The 20,088-nt window shown below is 48.9% G+C and overlaps 1 protein-coding gene across 5 annotated transcripts in view; it reads left to right on the top strand.

Moving 5' to 3' along the window:
* Nucleotides 1-20,088, top strand: part of ARHGAP39 (Rho GTPase activating protein 39) — a 91,263-nt gene that overhangs the window by 52,576 nt on the left and 18,599 nt on the right. For all 5 annotated transcript variants that reach the window (XM_053558170.1, XM_053558169.1, XM_053558168.1 and 2 more), the window contains exons 4-5: nt 12,457-12,540; nt 18,083-19,430. In XM_053558170.1, coding sequence (XP_053414145.1) covers nt 12,457-12,540; nt 18,083-19,430 — 1,432 coding nt within the window. The remainder of the gene's footprint in view (nt 1-12,456; nt 12,541-18,082; nt 19,431-20,088) is intronic.

Genomic DNA, 20,088 nt, shown 5'->3' with positions numbered 1-20,088 from the left:
CCAACTCCTGGGCTTAAACGATTCTCTTGCCTCAGCCTCCCGAGTAGCTGGGGTTGCAGTTCGGCCGGGGCTGGGTTTGAACCCGCCACCCTCAGTATATGGGGCTGGCGCCTTACTGACTGAGCCACAGGCGCCACCCCAATCCATGGATTTTTTTTAATGACTAATAACTTTTAGTTTTTTTTTAGGTGCTTATTTGCTATTTATATGTCTTCTCTAGAAAAATGTCTGTTCAGATCTTTATTTTATTACTAAGTTACATGTCCTTTGTATTCTGGTGACAAGTCCTTTGTCAATATATAATTGGTGATTGTATTTACCCATTTTGTGATTGTCTTTTCACTTTTTTTTTTTTTGTAGAGACAGAGTTTCACTTTATTGCCCTCGGTAGAGTGCGGTGGCCTCACACAGCTCACAGCAACCTCCAACTCCTGGGCTTAGGCGATTCTCCTGCCTCAGCCTCCCGAGTAGCTGGGACTACAGGCGCCTGCCACAACGCCCGGCTATTTTTTTGTTGCAGTTTGGCCGGGGCTGGGTTTGAACCCGCCACCCTCAGCATATGGGGCCGGCGCCCTGCTCACTGAGCCAAAGGCGCCGCCCGTCTTTTCACTTTTTAATGCTATCATTTGCAGCACAGAAATTTTATTTTGTTTCATTGTCCTCTTAACCATATTAAATTTCCCATGAAGTGTATTTCCATTTGTTTATGTCTTCTTTGCTTTTATTTTTTTGGCAGTGTTTTGTGGGTTTTAATGTACCATTCTTTCACCTCCCTAAATTCATTCCTCAATGTTTTATTCTCTTAGATCGCTAGTTCTCAACCTTCCAAATGCCACGACCCTTTAATACAGTTCCTATGGGCTGTGACCCACAGGTTGAGAACCGCTGTCTTAGATGCTGTTATAAGTGGGTCCTTCTGAATTGTTCAATACTGGTGTGGGGACTGATTCTGTGTGTTGACCCTACACCCTGTCACTTTGCTGATCTTTGTGTTAGCTCTGGTCACCTTCTTGCATGTTTGCTGGGATTTTCTTTATGTAGGGCCGTGGCTGTCTGTATGAATAAAGATAGTCTTACATCTTCTTTGCCAATTTTCTCTTTTCCTTAGCTGACTGCTCTGCTACAACCCCCAGGAGAAGGTGACAGGCATGGGTGCAAGGGAGTGTCCTTGTCCTGTTCAGCAAGATGAGAGTTATGGCTTTCCATAAATATCCTGTACACATTGAAAAAGGTCCCTTGGCTTGGTGCCTGTGGCTCCAGCGGCTCAGGCACCAGCCACATACACTTGAGCTGGCAGGTTTGAATCCAGCCCTGGCCTGCCAAACAACAATGATGGCTGCAACCAAAAAATAGCCGGCGTTGTGGCGGGCGCTTGTAATCCCAGTTACTTGGGAGGCAGAGGCAGGAGAATTGCTTGAGCCCAGGAGTTGGAGGTTGCTGTGAGCTGTGATGCCACGGCACTCTACCCAGGGTGACAGCTTGAGGCTCTGTCTCACAAAAGAAAAGAAAAAGTTCCCTTATATTCCTTGTTTTCTGATTTCTTTTCTTTTTATCATGAAAGAGTGTTGGATTTTTTTTTTTTTTTTTTTTATGAGACAGAGCCTCAAGCTGTCGCCCTGGGTAGAGTGCTGTGGCATCACAGCTCACAGCAACCTCCAACTCCTGGGCTCAAGCGATTCTCCTGCTTCTGCCTCCCAAGTAGCTGGGACTAGGCGCCAGCCACAATACCCCGATTTTTTGGGTTGCAGCCGTGGTTGTTTGGCAGGCCCGCGCTGGATTCGAACCCGCCAGCTCAGGTGTATATGGCTGGTGCCTTAGCTGCTTGAGCCATAGGTGCTGAGCCAAGAGTGTTGGATTTTGTCCAGTGCCTTTTCTGCATTACTTGAGATGATCAGGTGTTATGTTGGTCTCATAGTAAATCCTTGTTGAGTGTGTATTTTAATCAAATGCATCTGTGTGCATTTGAGAAATAGAAGACCCTTCACATGGACTGTGCAACTTGTTTTATGAAGTCCATTAACCATTTCACGCCCCTGTCACCAGTCACCCCAGAGCAGACGGCGTCTTCAGCGCAGCGGAAATTCCCTGAGGAGTTGTTTAGGCTTTTGTGGAGTGTAAAGACTAAGGAGGCGGCCAGGTGCGGTGGGTCATGCCTGTAATCCCAGCACTCTGGGAGTCCAAGGCGGTGGATTGCCTGAGCTCACAGGTTCGAGCCCATTCTGAGTTTGAGCCAGAGTGAGACTTCACGTCTATAATAAAGAGCCAGGTGGTGTGGTGGGCAGCTGTAGTCCCAGCTACTTGTGAGGCTGAGGCAAGAGAATTGCTTAAGCCCAGGAGTTGGAGGTTGCTGTGAGCTATGAGGCCACAGCACTCTACCAAGGGCAACAAAGTGAGACTCTGTCTCAAGGAAAAAAAAAAATTACTCTCCAGGGCCAGGTGCCATGGCTCACACCTGTAGTTCCAGCCTTTGGGAGGCCAAGGCAGGAGGATCGCTTAAGACCAGGGGTTCAGGGCTACAGTGAGCTGTGATGACACAACTGTACTCCAGCCTGGGAGACAAAGTGAGACCCCATCTCTTAAAAAAAAACAATGAAAAATGGCTTCCTCAGAGCGTCCATGCTGTGCTGCAGTGCACAGCTCCTCCTGCTTACTGTCACTGAATTGCTCTGACAGTTCTAGGTTACACATAACTGCTCATTTTTATTGGATTGTGGTTGTTTTGTAAAACAAGCTCCATTCATGGTAGGTGCCCTGAATAGGTGTGCTGTTAGTGTGTGTTTGTTTTTGTGACATAGTCTCACTGTGTTGCCCTTGATGGAGTGCTGTGGCGTCACAGCTCAGAGCAACCTCAAACTCTAGGGCTTAAGTGATTCTCTTGCCTCAGCCTCCCAAGTTGCTGGGACTACAGGTGCCTGCCACAGCACCCGGCTAGTTTTTGGTTGTAGTTGTCATTGTTTTTTGGCGGGCCTGGGCTGGATTCGAACCTCCCAGCTCTGGTGTATGTGGCTGGCGCCCTAGCCACTTGGGCTACAGACACTGAGCCCCAGATATCTTACATTTTTGTAACTCTAGCTTTTGTAAGTTATCTCTCTTTTTAAAGTCTTAGTTTTGTTGAGTTCTCATTAAGCCTGAAGAGTTATCATCTATCTTCAGGGTCCTTCTGATCCTGGCAGGTCTTTGAGAATGAGGCAGAGTGAAACCAGGGAGGCCAGAGCCATGTCCAGCGCTCCAGCCTCTCTGTCAGGCTTATTCTCTGTCCTTCTATTTTTTTTTTTTTTTTGAGACAGTCTCACTATGTTGCCCTCAGTAGAGTGTCATGGCATCACAGCTGACAGCAACTTCCAACTCTTGGGCTTAAGCGATTCTCTTGCCTCAGCCTCCCAAGTAGCCGGGACTACAGGCATCCGCTACAATGCCCGACTATTTTTTGTTGCAGTTTGGTGGGGGCTGGTTTTGAACCTGCCACCCTAGGTATATGGGGTCAGTGCCCTACCCACTGAGCCATAGGCGCCACCTGTGGGTTGAGTTTTTTATCCTCAAAAGGATATGATGTCTTGGCCAGGAGCAGTGGCTCACGCCTGTAATCCTAGTGATTTGGGAGGCTGGGGTGGGGGCATTGCTGGAGCCCAGGAGTTCAAGGATGCAGTGAGTTGTGATGACATCACCCAATTCTAGCCTGGGCGATAGAACAAGACCCTGTCTCAAAAACAGAAAAAAAAGATATCAAAAGAGAAAATAATATTTCACGAGGTGGCACCGACGGTGAAGAAGATAGCTCCTGGCCCTCCCACAGCCAAAGCACTGGCTTTGAAAGCTAAGAAAGGCCTTAGAAAGGCGTCCTCAGTCACATGATCCGTATGTCACCCACCTTCTAGCAGCCAAAGACACTGTGGCTCCATAGACAGCCCAGATACTCTCCAAAGAGCCCCAGAGAAACAGGCTGGACTACTGTGTCCCCCGACCACTGTGCCAGAAAGGAGACAAGACGGCAGCACCCTGGTGTTCATCGTGGAAGTCATAGTCAGCAAGCGCCAGATAAGACAGGCTGTGTAAAAGCTGTTCAGGCCTGAGCCAGTGAAGAAGGCATTTGCTTGGCTGGCTCCTGGTTACGGCGCTTTGGGTGTTGCCAAGAATATTGGGATCATCTAAAACCAAGACTACCTGGTCAATTCTAGATATTTATCTTTTCACCATTAAAAAAAAAGAAGAAGAAAAATGGGAAAGAAGTTACAACCTTCAGTCTCTATGAATATGATTTGATTTGTAAATATGGTCTTTGCAGGTAATTTTTGTTAACGTAAGATGATGTCATAACTGCGTGAGGATGGGTCTCTAGTATGACTAGTGTCCTCCTGAGAAAACAGCCAGTGACAGACACCCAGGGAGGAGGCAGAGGCTGGAGTGATGCATGGCCAGGCCAGAGGATACTGCAGGTGCCAGCAGACACTAGAGACAGGCATAGGGCAGCTGCTCTCTGGAAGCACTCAGAAGGAGCCAGCCCTGTTGCTGCCCTGCCTTTGGCCTCCCGAACTGTGAGAGAGTGAATTGCTGTTGTCATAAGGCGCGTGGTCTGTGGTGCTTTGTTATAGCAAATCCAGGAAAAAAGCGGGTACTTTTTTATTCTGTATTTCTTGCATTCCTAGGATATTTCATCGATGATGTTTTGTCCCCACCCACTCCCACCAGACACAGTCTTGCTCTGTCATCTGGGCTGGAGTACAGTGGCATCATCATAGCTGTGACACCACAGCACTTTCCCCAGGGCAACAGAGTGAAACTGTGTCTCAGTGAAAAGAGTGCTGTGGCATCTTCGTAGCTCACAGCAACATCAAACTCCTGCGTTCAAGTAATCCTCTTACCTCAGCCTCTCCAGCAGCTGGGACTACGGAGTCTCCCATAATTCCTGGTCTATTTTTATTTTTATTTTATTTATTTATTTATTTTGAGACAGAGTCTCACTTTGTTGCCCTTGGTAGAATGCCGTGGCGTCACAACTCACAGCAACCTCCAATTCTTGGGCTTAAGCTGTTCTCTTGCCTCAGCCTCCCATGTAGCTGGGACTACAGGCACCCGCCAGAAAGCTTGACTATTTTTTTGTTGCAGTTATCATTGTTGTTTAGGTAGCCCGGACTGGTATCAAACCCACCAGCCTCAGTGTATGTGGCCAGCACCTTAACCACTATGCTATGGGTGCCTATTTTTTTTTTTTTAATATTTAATTTTATTTATTTTTTTTAAGACAGAGTCTCACTATGTTGCCCTTGGTAGCCTCAAACTGTTGGGCTTAAGTGGTTCTCTTGCCTCAGCCTCCCAAGTATTTGGGACTACAGGCACCTGCCACAACATCCGACTATTTTTTTGTTGTAGTTGTTGTTTGGCAGGCCCAGTCTGGGTTCAAACTCACCAGCTCTGGTGTATGTGGCGGTGCACTAGCTGCTGAGCTACAGATGCTGAACCAGTTTTTCTATTTTTAGTAGAGACAGGGTCTTGCTGTTGGTCAGGCTAGTCTTGAACTCCTGAGCTCAAGCAATCCATCTGCCTTGGCCTCCCAGAGTTAGAGTGAGCCACTGCACCTAGCCCCAGCTCATTTTTCTATTTCTTGCTCAGTCTGGTCTTGAACTCCTGGCCTCAAGCAATTCTCCTGCCTTAGGCTACTAAAGTGCTAGGATTATAGGTGTGAGCCCTGGCACCTGGCCCCATGTATTTTTTTTTAATAGATTCATGTTGCTGTCATTTTGTTTAGAATTTTTTCTTCATGTAATAAGTAAACAATGGCCTATACTTCTCATTATGTGTTTGACTGATTTCATACCAGCATTGAGAGCATTGCCTCTTTCTTCCATGCTCTGAAGCACACTCTGTTCCGGGAGCATGTGACAGGTGCACTTGGACATGGTCCAGGCCTGGTGGTTGTGGGAATAGATTGTTGATTGAATAGTATTGATTCAATTTCATTAAGCTTGGGATGGCGCCAGTGGCTCAGTGGGTTAAGGTGCCAGCCCCATATACCTAGGGTGGTGGGTTCAAACTCAGCCCCGGCCAATCTGCAACAAAAAAATAGCTGGGCATTGTGGCGGGCGCCTGTAGTCCCAGCTACTCGGGAGGCTGAGGCAAGAGAATCACCTAAGCCCAAGGATTTGGAGGTTGCTGTGAGCTATGATACAACAGCACTCTACTGAGGGTTAATAATAAATGAGACTCTGTCTCAAAAAAATTTTTTTTCATTAAGCTTGAAGGAGTGTTCAGATTTTTCTATATCTTGAATCAAATTTAATAGTTTTTTGTTTGTTTGTTCTTTGAGACAGAGCCTCAAGCTGTCACCCTGGGTAGAGTGCTGTGGCATCACAGCTTACAGCAACCTCCAACTCCTGGGCTCAAGTGATTCTCTTGCCTCTGCCTCCCAAGCAGCTGGGACTACAGGCGCCTGCCACAATGCCCGGCTATTTTTTGGTTGCAGCCGTCATTGTTGTTTGGTGGTCCGGGCTGGATTCAAACCCGCTAGCTCAGGCATATGTGGCTGGCGCCTTAGCCACTTGAGCCACAGGCGCCGAGCCAATAGAATGTTTTTTTATTAAATGACCCATTTTATCTAAGTTGACAAATACATTGGTACGAAGTGTTCACAGTGTTCTATTGTGAAGTGTCCTCCTAAGTCTCCATACTATCTCACGGTGGAGGCAGCTTTTGGCTGTATGGAGCTTCTCTTTGTGTCTTTGCTCTTACCTTTATTTCCTTCCTTCCTTCCTCGCTTGAGATGATTTTGTCATTCCGCTTCTAGCTTACTGTTTTGGAAGCTTAACTCATTTTTTTTTTTTTTTTCTTGTAAGACAGTCTCTCTCTCTGTCACCCTCAGTAGAGTGCTGTGGCGTCACAGCTCACAGCAACCTCAAACTCTTGGGCTTAAGTGATTCTCTTGCCTCAGCCTCCCAAGTAGCTGGCACCACAGGCACCCACCACAAGCCCAGCTATATTTTTGTTGTTGAACTTGTCATTGTTGTTTAGCTGGCCCAGGCCAGGTTCGAACCTGATACCCTCGGTTTATGTGGCTGGCACTGTAACCACTGTGCAATAGGCACCAGGCCTGCTCATTCCTTTTCACTATTCTTTTAAAGTAAATATTTGATGCCATACATTTTCCTCAACATACTGCTTTATTTATTATTTCAATTTTTAGAATGTAGAATTTTCACTGTTCAAATATTTTTTAATTTTAATTGGGTTTTATTCTTTGAATCATTTGTAGTTTAGTTTTCATTCTTCTTGACTGCCAAATGAATTACATTTTGGTCAGAGAACATGTTTTGTTTTTTTTTTTTTGAGATTTGCTTTGTGGACTAACTCATGGATTTTTTTAATTAATTTTTTTTTTGCAGTTTTTAGCCAGGGCCAGGTTTGACCCCTCCATCTCCAGTATATGGGGCTGGCTCCTTTGAGCCATAGGCACCGCCCAAACTCATGAATTTTTGTTAATGATTTTATGAATGTCTCAGAAATAATTTGTCTTCTCTTTTGTTGGACCCAGGATTCTATGTACGTTCATTAGATCAAATATATTAATTGTATTGATCAAGTTTCATACTGATTTTTGTCTCTATGATCTTTCAATTCTGAGAGGTGAAGTCTCTCCCTGGAAGTGGAATTTGTTCTTTTCTCCTTTTTGTTTGTTTTTTTGTTTGTTTGTTTTCTTATTTTTAGACACAGTCTCACTCTGTCGGCCTGGGTAGAGTGCAGTGGCATCATTATAGCTCATTGCAGCCTCAAACTCCTTGGTGCAAGTGATCCTCCTGAGTAGCTGGAAGTGTAGGGGTGAGCCACCATTGCCTGGCATCCATTTCTCCTTTAAAATCTATACTTTTCACTTACTTTATGTATGGGCTATGAGCTGGCTGCACATATGTTTAGAATTGTTATTTTCCTGTTAGATTTTTCGTTTTTTGTTTTTGTTTTTTTTTCCAGTCTATGCCACCTTCGGCAGAGTGTCGTGGCATCACAGCTCACAGCAACCTCCAGCTCTTGGGCTTAGGCGATTCTCTTGCCTTAGCCTTCTGAGTAGCTGGGACTACAGGTGCCTGCCATAGCGCCCAGCCATTTTTTTTTTTTTGTTGTTGTTGTTGTTGCAGTTTGGCCAGGGCCAGGTTTGAACCTACCACCCTTGGTATATGGGGCTGGCACCCTACTTACTGAGCCACAGGCACCACTCTGGAATACACTTTTAATAACTTAGGTCTTTCTTTACTAATTTCATCATCTGTGTCTATTCTGGGTCTGGTTCAGTTATAAGTGTTCTCAGTACAGTTCACTTGAAGCAGGATCCTGGATCCTGCGAGGACAAGTCTCGTCAGGTTTTGGGGGCTGTTCCGGCAGGGGTGGAGGAGCAGCATTGTGCTGAGTGGCCAAAGGGCTTTGTTAAACTAATGGCACCTGTTCGTTCTTATAATTTGTGATGACATTTTACAAAGTACTGCCAAATGCTGACATCAACGAGTGCTTCCTTTTAATTGAGCTCATTCATTAGTTGGAGGGTATTTATCAAATTGGGGTAGATTTGGGGGTTGATGTTTATCTTTGGCATATCATTGCATTGCAGAAGGTTAGGGGTGGCTCCTCACAGTTAAATGGATTTTGAAACGAATTTCCTTTGCACTTACGTTAAGGTATGAAAAGTTGTGCTGGGGCTTGGCGCCTATAGTGGCTAGGGCGCCAGCCACATAAACTGAAGCTGGCAGGTTCAAATCCACCCCGGGCCTGCCAAACAACAATGACAACTACAACCAAAAAATAGCGGGGCTTTGTGGCGGGCACCTGTAGTCCCAGCTACTTGGGAGGCTGCGGCAAGAGAATCACTTAAACCCAAGAGCTGGAGGTTGCTGTGAGCTGTGACACCATGGCACTCTGCCAAGGGCAACATAGTGAGACACTGTCTCAAAAAAAAAAAAAAAAAAAAGTTGTGCTGGATATGTATTTTGTTTGAGCTCAGAAAGTATATCTGCTGTAACTTTGTGTGGGATAGGAGGCTCACTTCTTGTTTAATTGTTGTCAGCATGGGCCCTGACATCATTCTGACTCAGACATTGGTTGTCATCCATCAGCTGACTTCACACAATGTTCACATTTAATTAAGCATGTGCCTTATAATTTTAAGTTGCAACAAGAATTCCCAGAACCATTCAAACAAGGTTTTTCTCATTCAGAAAATTTTAATCTTGGGTTTAAAAAAAAATTGCAGTAAGGTTCCGTGCCTGTAGCTCAGCAGCTGTGGCGCCAGCCATATACACCAGAGCTGGAGTATTCAAATCCAGCCCGGGCCTGCCAAGCAACAATGACAACTACAACAAAAGAGATAGCTGGGCATTCTGGCCGGCGCCTATAGTCCCAGCTACTTGGGAGGCTGAGGCAAGAGAATCACTTAAGCCCAAGAGTTTGAGGTTTCTATGAGCTGTGATGCCATGGCACACTACTGAGAGTGACATAGTGAGACTCTCTCTCTCAAAAAAAAAAAATTGCAGTAAAACTACCAGTGCTACACTGTTGAACTGCTGTGTAGTGGGGCCAAAAAGGGTATTCAGCTTCTTCTGACAAATGCTCTTGGAACTGTTGACGCTAATTCTGTGAGAGTGCATACACATTGTTTTCCCTATTTGTAGCTTTTTGTTCCATAGCATAGTTGCATTTGAGGATATTACCATGACATATACCATTCTTTTATTTTATTCAGCATCCTTTAAAACAGTGGTTCTCAACCTTCCTAATGCTGCGAACCTTTAATACAGTTCCTGTGGGTCGCGGTTGTTGAGAACCGCTGCTTTAAAACAATAAGATATTTATTAAAGAAGCAGTCTGGGGGTGGTGCCTGTGGTTCAGTGGGTGGGGTGCTGGCCCCATATACCAAGGGTGGGGTCGAACCTGGCCCTAGCCAAACTGCAACAAAAAATAGCTGGGCATTGTGGTGGGCGCCAGTAATCCCAGCTTGGGAGGCTGAGGCAAGAGAATCGCCTAAGCCCAGGAGTTAGAGGTTGCTGTGAGCTATGACACCACAGCAGTCTACCAAGGGTGATAAAGTGAGACCCTGTCTCTTAAAAAAAAAAAAAAAAAGCAGTGTACACGTTAATTATAGGAAATACATGTAATTTCATAGAAGAAATAAACATCTCACTGCCTACTCCAGACTCCTAAATGCTCTAAACTTTGAAAATTTTTGAGGCTCAACTTGATGCCATAAGCAGAAAATTCCACACCTGACCTCATGTGATGGATCATAGTCAAAATGATATTTTGTACACAAAATTACCAAAGATACCATATAAAATTGCCTTTAGATGTTGTGTATAAGAGACATCAGTGAATTTTGTGTTTAGACTTAGCTCTTTTTTTTTTTTTTTGAGACAGAGTCTCAAGCTCTCACCCTGGGTAGAGTGCTGTGGCATCATAGCTCACAGCAACCTCAAACTTGGGCTCAAGTGATCCTTGTGCATCAGTTTTTGTATGTTTAGTAGAGACAGGGTCTCGCTTTTTGCTCAGGCTGATCTCGAACTCGTGAGCTCAAGCTGTCCACCCACTTCGGCCTCTTAGAATGCTACAATTACAGGTGTGAACCACCACACCCAGCCTAAGTGGATTTTTTTTTTTTTTAATGGGGGAGAACTTTCCAAACATAAATTTTTATTAGAATTACTTGCAATTTCTGGGCGGCGCCTGTGGCTCAGTCGGTAAGGCACCGGCCCCATATACCGAGGGTGGCGGGTTCAAACCCGGCCCCGGCCAAACTGCAACCAAAAAATAGCCAGGTGTTGTGGCGGGCGCCTGCAGTCCCAGCTACTCGGGAGACTGAGGCAAGAGAATCGCTTAAGGCCAGGAGTTGGAGGTTGCTGTGAGCTGTGTGAGGCCACGGCACTCTACCAAGGGCCATAAAGTGAGACTCTGTCTCTACAAAAAAAAAAAAAAAAAAAAGAATTACTTTCCATTTCTTAATTTTTTATTTATTATTTTTTTAGAGACAGAGTCTCACTTTGTCGCCCTCCGTGGAGAGCTATGGCATCACAGCTCACAGCAACCTCCACCTCTTGGGCTCAGGCGATCCTCTTGCGTCAGACTCCTGAGTACCTGGGACTACAGGCGCCTGCCATGTGCCTGGCTATTTTTTTGTTGCAGTTTGAACCTGCTGCCCTCAGTATATGGGGCTGGCGCCCTACTCACTGAGTCACAGGCGCCGCCCCTACTTTCACCTTCTTTTTTTTTTTTTTTTTTTTTTTGTAGAGACAGAGTCTCACTTTATGGCCCTCGGTAGAGTGCCGTGGCATCACACAGCTCACAGCAACCTCCAACTCCTGGGCTTCAGTGATTCTCCTGCCTCAGCCTCCCAAGTAGCTGGGACCACAGGCGCCCGCCACAACGCCCGGCTATACTTTCACCTTCTTAAGTAATTTAGAAATAAAGTATATCTTTATTGTTTTTTCATCCAGCATTACATGTTTCTGTTATATATTCAGTCTTCTTCTATGTCTCTCCGTAAAACTTTATAGTTTTATTTATATTGACCCAATATATTTCTTGCCAATTTGTGCCCAAGACTGTGGTTCATTTCTGTTATTTTTGCATCACCTTGGTGGACCTGAGTCCCTAGTGGTCTTGCAGAGACAGCAGGCCTGTGTGTGTGGTTGTCCTGGAGGGACCAGTAGTCTCCCTCAACAGAGAGGATGGTTTCTCAGCTGATTCTGTTTTCTCTAAGCTAACAGCTAATGATAATTTTTATCTTTCATATTTTTAAATCTCTTGCTTTTTTCCTTTTTGTCTTATTGCATTGAGTGACACTTGTAAAACTTAGAAGATGGTGGTGAGAATAGCCCTGAATGAGTTTGCTTTCAGCCTCTGCCACTGAGTATTACATAGGGCTTGAGTTTAATGGGGATCTTCTTGGTTGGGTTGCATGAATTTTCTCCAACTTACAAACTACTGAGCTTTTAAAATCGTGAATACATATTAATTTGATGTATGGCTGTTCCCTTCACTCTACTTATTGTGCACCTGCTGTGTTCCAAGCCCTCACCTTCAAAGCTCCATCCCTGTCTCCATAAGGGCATCTGTCACTGTGTTTTCTTTTCAGGTCACCTGTCACCTCTGGTTGAAGCTGTGATTGTCACTAACTCTATCTCTGTGCCGTTTGAATAGTAGCCCAAAGTCCAATGGTTCAGTCTCCAGAATTCCAGGACAGGGACAGCCTCTGGATGGGACAGTGGGGCTCTCCCTGCAGGAAGGAGGCAGGGTGAGGGTAGAAGAAATATACCCATCTGTACTGACTAGTGACAGCCTTGGGAATGATTGGGCATTCATTCCTAGGAGACAGAAGCAAAGCAGCAACACCTACACTCTTATTTCTGGGAAAGGCCCATTATTGTAACTGTACCATATTTTTTAATCATTGCATTTATGTTCACGTCTTTTCACTTTGCTGTATTTCAGTTCTTCACCACCAGCAGTGTTCCTTGACAAGGACTATGAAGTCTACCGGGATTGCAGCGTGGATGGCCAACTTCTGCACTACAGGTAGGGCTGCTTTGAGCACCTGCTTGAGTGGGGTATGGCTGACAAGAAGGGTGGACAGGGAGAACTCTGGGCGGGGCTGCAGGCTGCTCTGTCTTGGATGGAGCTCGTTGCAGCCTAGTGCAGACAGCTGTCGTGCTTCCCTCGGCCCTTAGTGAGGAGCGAGGCTCTGAATGGCCTTCAATATGTTCCCCCCCACTCTCTGGGCCCAGTGTGGCGGGTGGGGTTAGTGTAGAGAAGGGAGCAGCCTTGCAGAGCGCTGGACTATTCCAGAGACCACCCTCTAGACCCTGGTGCCTTCATGCTGGATGGGTGGGGCCCCCTTGGCCTTCTTCCTGGCCATAGTGGCCAGTTGGCTATGGAAGATGCACAGCCCAGGGAAGGCTGCAGGTTCTTTGTTTTGTGTTTTCTGAGATGGGGGTCTCGCTATGTTGTCCAGGCTGATCTCCAACTCATGGGCTGCAGTGTGATCCTCCTGGCTCGGTCTCCTGAGTAACTGGGACTACAGGCGCCACCCCGGTGCTTGGCTTAGAGTGCTATTTCTTGTGTGGCCTGGGTGTCCCCAGTATGGGCCACTGAGGAGTAGTGTCTGCATCAAGGAGAAATTGGGAGCCCTGTGTGGGCTTCTGTGGTTTTCCCAGTTGGACAACTGAGCTATGCGACGTAACTGTATTTGGTAAACTCTGGGCTGCAAGAGGAATTGGAGCCCACCCTGGTCTCAGCAGTGTGACCATGCCCATGTTTTGGGGTCTTTCTGTTCTTCATGTCCCCATCAGTGAGACTGGTCTGTGCAGCAACCAACGGAGTGGTTCCTGCGAACGGCCCAGTCTTGCAGATGTGCCCCCTCCTGGCACGTCAGGTATGGGTTGGGTCACCAGGCTTTTGTTTCCCCAGGGACTGGGCAGACCTAAGGTGGCTGTAACTTTTGTGGTGCCTGTGTCCACCTGGTATTTGGTGGCCGACCTGCCACAGCCCTGCCATCCCCAGGGTACCATCGCCCCCCACAGCCACCTAGAGCCACATAAGCTGACACATGGGATCCTGGACCCCGCTGAGGCCCCAGGATCCCCCTGCAGCCCTGCCTGTGCACTCAGCTCCTCAGTGCTACTGCCCTGTGCCTAGCTACGGTTCTGTTTGTGGAGGACCCCATCGGGACCTCGGTGCACCTGTCTACTGACAATGACAGTGGCTACATTTTTGGGTCATCAGCTAAAGATTAAGGATGACACCACAAGCCAGTGCTAAGCTCTGTGGGCCCCCACCCTTCTGCTTAGTCATTGTAGAGGTCGGTCCACTTTGTCAGCTGACCCAGAATGCCCGCTGTGAAGGCCGTCCCTGTGTGAAGGACACTGCCTATCCTCAGCCAGTGTGGTCTGGTCTTGTCAAGTGACCTGGTTGCAGGCTGCTTTGTTCCAGGCAGCTCAGCCACCCTCTTCTGCCATTGTCCCTGTCACTGAGACCCAGGGACCAATGTGTTAATATCTGGAGGAAGAGGCTGGGCCCCCAGCAATGGATTTCTGCATCCTGGACTGACCCGTGTGTTTTTAACAGAGAGGGTGCAGCAAGTGGGGAGTGCATGACCAGACTGTGTCCTGACACATGGTCAGTCCTTTTTGCTGTGAGTCTGAGATCTCTGTGTTCTCATGGTGAGTGGGAGTGGGACCACCTGCTTGTGAATTGCTCAAAAGCAGCATCGTGCAAATGATGGAGCAGCAGGCCAGGCCACTCTGCTGGCCTGTGGGGTCCAGTGGACTAACTTACCTGAGATGGACCTGCACACTTAAGAAAGCTGGAGATGCTGAGCTCGATGCAGAGTCACTCTGAAGGCATCTGAGATCTGGAGATGGTGAACACGACTCAAAGTCCCTCTGAAGGCATCCGAGATCTGCTGAGGCAATAGGATGGGAAGCCTGCCTGGAGATTGGTGGCCCTGGCACGATTGTGATGCTGCCCCTCAGAACGATCCGAGAGGCTAAGCAGGCCTGTGGGGGGCTTCTCCAGGCTGGGGTCAAAGCATCCAGTGTGCAGGAACCACCAGAGAACAGCCCACTCACAGTCTGCACTCAGTCTCCTGAAGGCCTCACCTGCAGACAGGCAGCCATGATTATACCGCCCTGACCGGCCCTCCAGGCGTGAGCACTTATCCTATCAGCTCAGCCCCTTCCACTAACTACCAGCTGGAAACAAGTAAATGGGAGCCCAAATTATCTCCGTAACTTTTCATGCACAGTCACCACAGTTTCAGCCTAAATTTGTCAGAGCTTATTAAAAGTAGATACAGACAGGACTGTGCCTGTGGCTCAAAGGAGTAGGGCGCTGGCCCCATATGCCAGAGGTGGCAGGTTTAAACTCAGCCCCGGCCAAAAACCGCAAAAAAAAAAAAAAAGAATAGATACAGACCCACAGATCTACATTTTGGGGTTATCAGACATAGACTGTAATTAATATGATTCATATGTTATGTACACAAAATATTATTATTTTTTAGTCTCAAACTGTCGCCCTCAGTAGAGTGCTGTGGTGTCACAGTTCACAGCAACCTCAAACTCTTGGGCTTAAGTGATTCTCTTGCCTCAGCCTTCCAAGTAACTGGGATTACAGGCGCCTACCACAATGCCCAGCTATTTTTTTGTTGCAGTTGTCATGGTTGTTTAGCTGGCTTGGGCTGGATTTGAACCCACCAGCCTGCATGTACATGGCTGGCGCCCTACCCACTGAGCTATGGGCGCCGCCAGTACATAAAATATTAAATGGCAGTTTAAAAAAATCAGATTGAGAGGTATATGGGGCACTGGCCCCATATACCAAGAGTGGCGAGTTTGAACCTGGCGCTGGCCAAACTGCAGCAAAAAAATAGCTGGGCATTGTGGCAGGCACCTGTAGTCCCAGCTACTCGGGAGGCTGAGGCAAGAGAATTGCATAAGCCCAAGAGCTGGAGGTTGCTGTGAGCTGTGACGCCACAGCACTCTACCGAGGGCAACAAAGTAAGACTCTGTCTCTTAAAAAAAAAAAGAATGAGATTGATATCTAAAACTGGAAAAGACAACATAAACTAATAACTCAGCAGATGGGTGCTACAGTATGAATGTGTCTTCCCCAAAAAATTCATGTGTTGAAATTCCAACACCAAGGTGGTGATATTAAAGGTTACAGTCATTGGTGGACAGTCAGGTCATGAGGAGGGATCAAGGGACTAACAGGACTAATGAATGGGATTAATGTCCTTATAGAAAGCACCACAGGAGAGACCTCTCACCCCTTCTGTCTTGGGAGGACACAGCATGACAAGGCTCCCCTGGACCAGGAAATAGGCCATCACCAGACACCAGGTCTGCTGGTGCCTGGATCTAGGACTTCCAAGCCTCTACCACTGTGAGAAATAAATTCCTATTGTTTCTAAGCTACCTAGTTTATAGTATTTTATTACGAGCTGAATGGACTAAAACAGTGAGTGTAAGGGCAGATTAAACATAGCTGAATAAAAAATTGGTGAATTGGAAAGTAGATGAGAAGAAAATACTGTTAAGTATGGAGAGACCAAGGGATGAGAAATACTGGACACAGCATGAAAATCACATGGTATCAAGGGAGAACTGTGATTGGACTCCTAGGAGAGAGGAAATGGGATAAACTAGCATTTGAAAAGATGGTAGCCGGCTTAGCACCTATAGCTCGGTGACTAGGACGCCAGCCACGTATACCAGAGCTGGCAGGTTCAAATCCAGCCTGGGCCTGCCAAACAACAATGATAACTACAACCAAAAAATAGCCAGGCATTGTGGCGGGCGCCTGTGGTCCCAGCTACTTGGGAGGCTGAGGCAAGAGAATCGCTTAAGCCAGCAGTTAGAGGTTGCTGTGAGTGGTGATGCAACAGCGCTCTACCCAGGGCAACAGCTTGAGACTGTCTCAAAAAAAAAAAAAAAAATCCTAGAAGATGTTAAGCCACTGTTTTAAGAAGTGCTGTGAACCTCAAGTGAGAACCCCAATGAGTTGCCTGGTGGAGGAGCTGCTCATCTCTTCCTGGACAGTGTCTTGGGCAGAAGACCCTGGGCTGAGCATGTGTGTGGCATCCTGTCAGTCCTGCGCAGCACTGTGGCCCAAGGCAGTGTTGCCCATGTGGTCAACAAGCCATGAGGCTCTAAAGAGGCCCAGAACCAGCACGACCCTCAGTGGGTGGAAGGGCCTCCATCAGACACTGTGGTCCTGGGGGCTGGGGTGGGAGCTGTGGGAACAGTGTTGTCCGTGTCTTGGTACCTGGTGAAAGTGGTAACTTGGGCTCGGTGCCCATAGCTCAGTGAGTAAGGTCACCAGCCACATACACTGAAGGTGGCAGGTTCAAGCCAGGCCCGGGCCTGCTAAACAATGACAACTGTAACCAAAAATAGCCAGGCTTTGTGGCAGGCGCCTGTAGTCCCAGCTACTTGGGAGGCTGAGGGAAGAGAATCGCTTAAGCCCAAGAGTTGGAGGTTGCTGTGAGCTGCGACTCCATGGCACTCTACCAAGGGCGATAAAATGAGACTGTCTCAAAAAAAAAAAAAAAAAAAAAAAGAAAGAAAGAAAGGGCCCCGTGCTTGTAGCTCAAGCAGCTAAGGTGCCAGCTACGTACGCCAGAGCTGGCGGGTTTGAATCCAGCCCGGGCCTGCCAAACAACAATGACAACTACAACCAAAAAATATCAGGGTGCTGTGGTGGGTGCCTGTAGTCCCAGCTACTTGGGAGGCTGAGGCAAGAGAATCACTTAAGCCCAGGAGTTAGAGGTTGTTGTGAGCCGTGATGTCATAGCACTCTACCCAGGGTGGACAGCTTGAGGCTCTATCTCAAAAAAAAAAAAAGGGGGGGGGGCGGCGCCTGTGGCTCAGTGAGCAGGGTGCTGGCCCCATATACTGAGGGTGGCCGGTTCAAACCCGGCCCCAGCCAAACTGCAACAAAAAAATAGCCGGGCGTTGTGGCAGGCGCCTCTAGTCCCAGCTACTCGGGAGGCTGAGGCAGGAGAATTGCCTAAGCCCAGGAGTTGGAGGTTACTGTGAGCTGTGTGACTCCACAGCACTCTACCAAGGGCGATAAAGTGAAACTCTGTCTCTACAAAAAAAAAAAAAAAAAAAAGAAAGAAAGTTGTAACTTGGAACAGAGTTGTGGAGATCAGTCAGTCTTCTCAGAGTTCACAGGAGCTTCTGACTAAATCAGAATGCTAAGGTGCTGCTGGTGAGCCCTGCTGGGCTCACCTGGACTCCTGGGGACTTTGACGGTTGACCCCAGGTTGGCAGGAGCACAGGCAGCTCTGGATCTGGGTAAAGCCTATAGCAGGGCTCAGTGTGTGACCCGGGAAATACCAGGCAAGAGACCTCTGGCAGGGGGCCTGAGGGGTCTGTGCCTAGAATGGGCTGGAGCTGGAAGCTGGAGCTGGAAGCTCAGGTAGTGGGGCCAGCAGCTGTGGCCCAGCAAGGGCCAGCACACAGATGGTTCCAGAGAGGTGAGGGTGAGAGGACATAGGGAGTAGGAGTGGCTGCCCACTTCACTGGTAACTGTGCTGGTCCCTTCTACACAGGACCTCCTCACTCCGGTGGAACTCAGGCACCAAGGAGCGGGTTCTCATCAAGGTGGCCGACCGCGAGCCCAGCTTCCTTGCCACCCAGGGCAATGGCTACACCCCAGACAGCCAGCCTGGAGGCCGCTCCCGCAGGCCCTCAGGCAGCCAGCACTCACCTGGCCTACAGACCTTCTCCCCTGAGGCAGACAGCAATATCTTCTTCCCGGACAGGAGACCATCTCCATTCCTAAAGAGAGCTGAGCTCCCCGGGAGCTGCTCCCCGCTACTGGCCCAGCCCCGAAAACCTTCCAGTGATTCACAGCCCTCTTCCCCACGCTATGGCTACGAGCCCCCCCTCTATGAGGAGCCCCCAGTGGAGTACCAGGCCCCCATTTATGATGAGCCCCCTATGGATGTGCAGTACGAGGCCAGCGGCAGCTTCCAGGCTGCCTCACCGCAGAGGTCCCCGGGCCGCAAGCCCCGGGCCTTCCTGGCACCCTCCAAGCAGGCACCGCCCTCGCCCTGCCAGCAGCTGGTACTCACCAGGCAGAAGTGTCCAGAGCGCTTCATGAGCCTGGAGTACAGCCCTGTGGGCAAGGAGTACGTGCGGCAGCTGGTGTACGTGGAGCAGGCCGGCTCCAGCCCCAGGCTGCGTGCAGGCCCCCGGCACAAGTATATACCCAACCCTGGTGGTGGCTCCTACTCCCTGCAGCCCAGCCCCTGCCTGCTGAGGGACCAACGCCTGGGGGTCAAGTCTGGAGACTACAGTACCATGGAGGGGCTCGAGCTGCAGCCTGGTCCAGTGCACTCACCACTAATGCAGGCCCAGGAGGACGCCATGTCTTGGTCCAGCCAGCAGGACACCTTGTCCTCCATGGGCCACTCCCCTGGCACACGCAAGAGGAAGAGCAGGAAGCCTTCTCTGTGCCAAGCCCCCGATGGCCCAGGGGACCTACTCCGAGAGCAGCCTCTGGCAGAGGAACAGCCCCCCTGTGGGCCTAGCCTTACCCCTGTGAAGCATGTGGAGGGTGAAGTGGACGGGGTACAGGGCGCAGCGGAGCCTTTCCTGGCGCAGGCGCGGCTGGCCTGGGAGGCACAGCAGGCCCACTTCCACATGAGGCAGAGGAGCAGCTGGGACTCCCAGCAGGATGGCTCTGGCTATGAGAGCGATGGCGCCTTGCCCCTGCCCATGCCTGGGCCTGTGGTACGCGCCTTCAGTGAGGACGAGGCCCTGGCACAGCAAGACAGCAGGCACTGGAAGAGGGGTACCTTCGAGAAGCTTGGCTTCCCCCAGATCTTGCTCGAGAAGAGCATTTCTGTGCAGACCAATCTGGCCTCACCGGAGCCTTACCTCCACCCCTCACAGGTGAGGGCACCATGATGGGGTTGGGTCCCTGGGCCCACCAGGTGCCAGGCCAGCCCAAGAGCTTGGGACAGCATGCAGGGCTGGAGGGTGGGCAGCAGGCCAGGCCCAGGTGTCCTACTGTCCATGATATCAGTGTGGCACTTAGCAGGCCTGACACCTGGCATCTTGAGGCCTCCACAGAGGGTGACTGGGGGCTCTGAGGGACTGCACATCAATGAAGCAGATGGGGAGGATAGCCCCCCAACACTATCTGAAGCCCTGAGGAGTGGGGCTGTGGGGACAGCAGGCCCTGTGCTGGTTTTCAGAGCCAGTCCCAGGGTGGAGGAGCTTCTTAGGCAGGAAGGGCTATTGAAGAGGCGGCCCAGGGGGTCCTTGGATATCACAGCTGTGGTTAGAGCCAGACCAGACGCCTGGCCTGGAGCACTCCCAGCGCTATACCAGGAACAGGCACGGTTCGGGCTCCCCAGCTGGCGTGCAGCTCTGTCTAGCAAATTAGTGCCTCCCTCAGGTCCCTAGGGCTCTGTGTTCTCTAATATATCCTTGTTTTCACTTTTTTTTTTATCTTGAGACAGAGTTTTACTCTGTACCCTGGGAAGAGTGCTATGACATCATAGCTCACAGCAACCTCAAACTCTTAGGTTCAATTGATCCTCTTGTC

The sequence above is a fragment of the Nycticebus coucang genome, chromosome 13 (genome assembly GCF_027406575.1).
Source record: "Nycticebus coucang isolate mNycCou1 chromosome 13, mNycCou1.pri, whole genome shotgun sequence".
NCBI classification, from domain to species: domain Eukaryota; kingdom Metazoa; phylum Chordata; class Mammalia; order Primates; family Lorisidae; genus Nycticebus; species Nycticebus coucang.
This window is presented reverse-complemented; position numbering and strand designations above follow the sequence as displayed.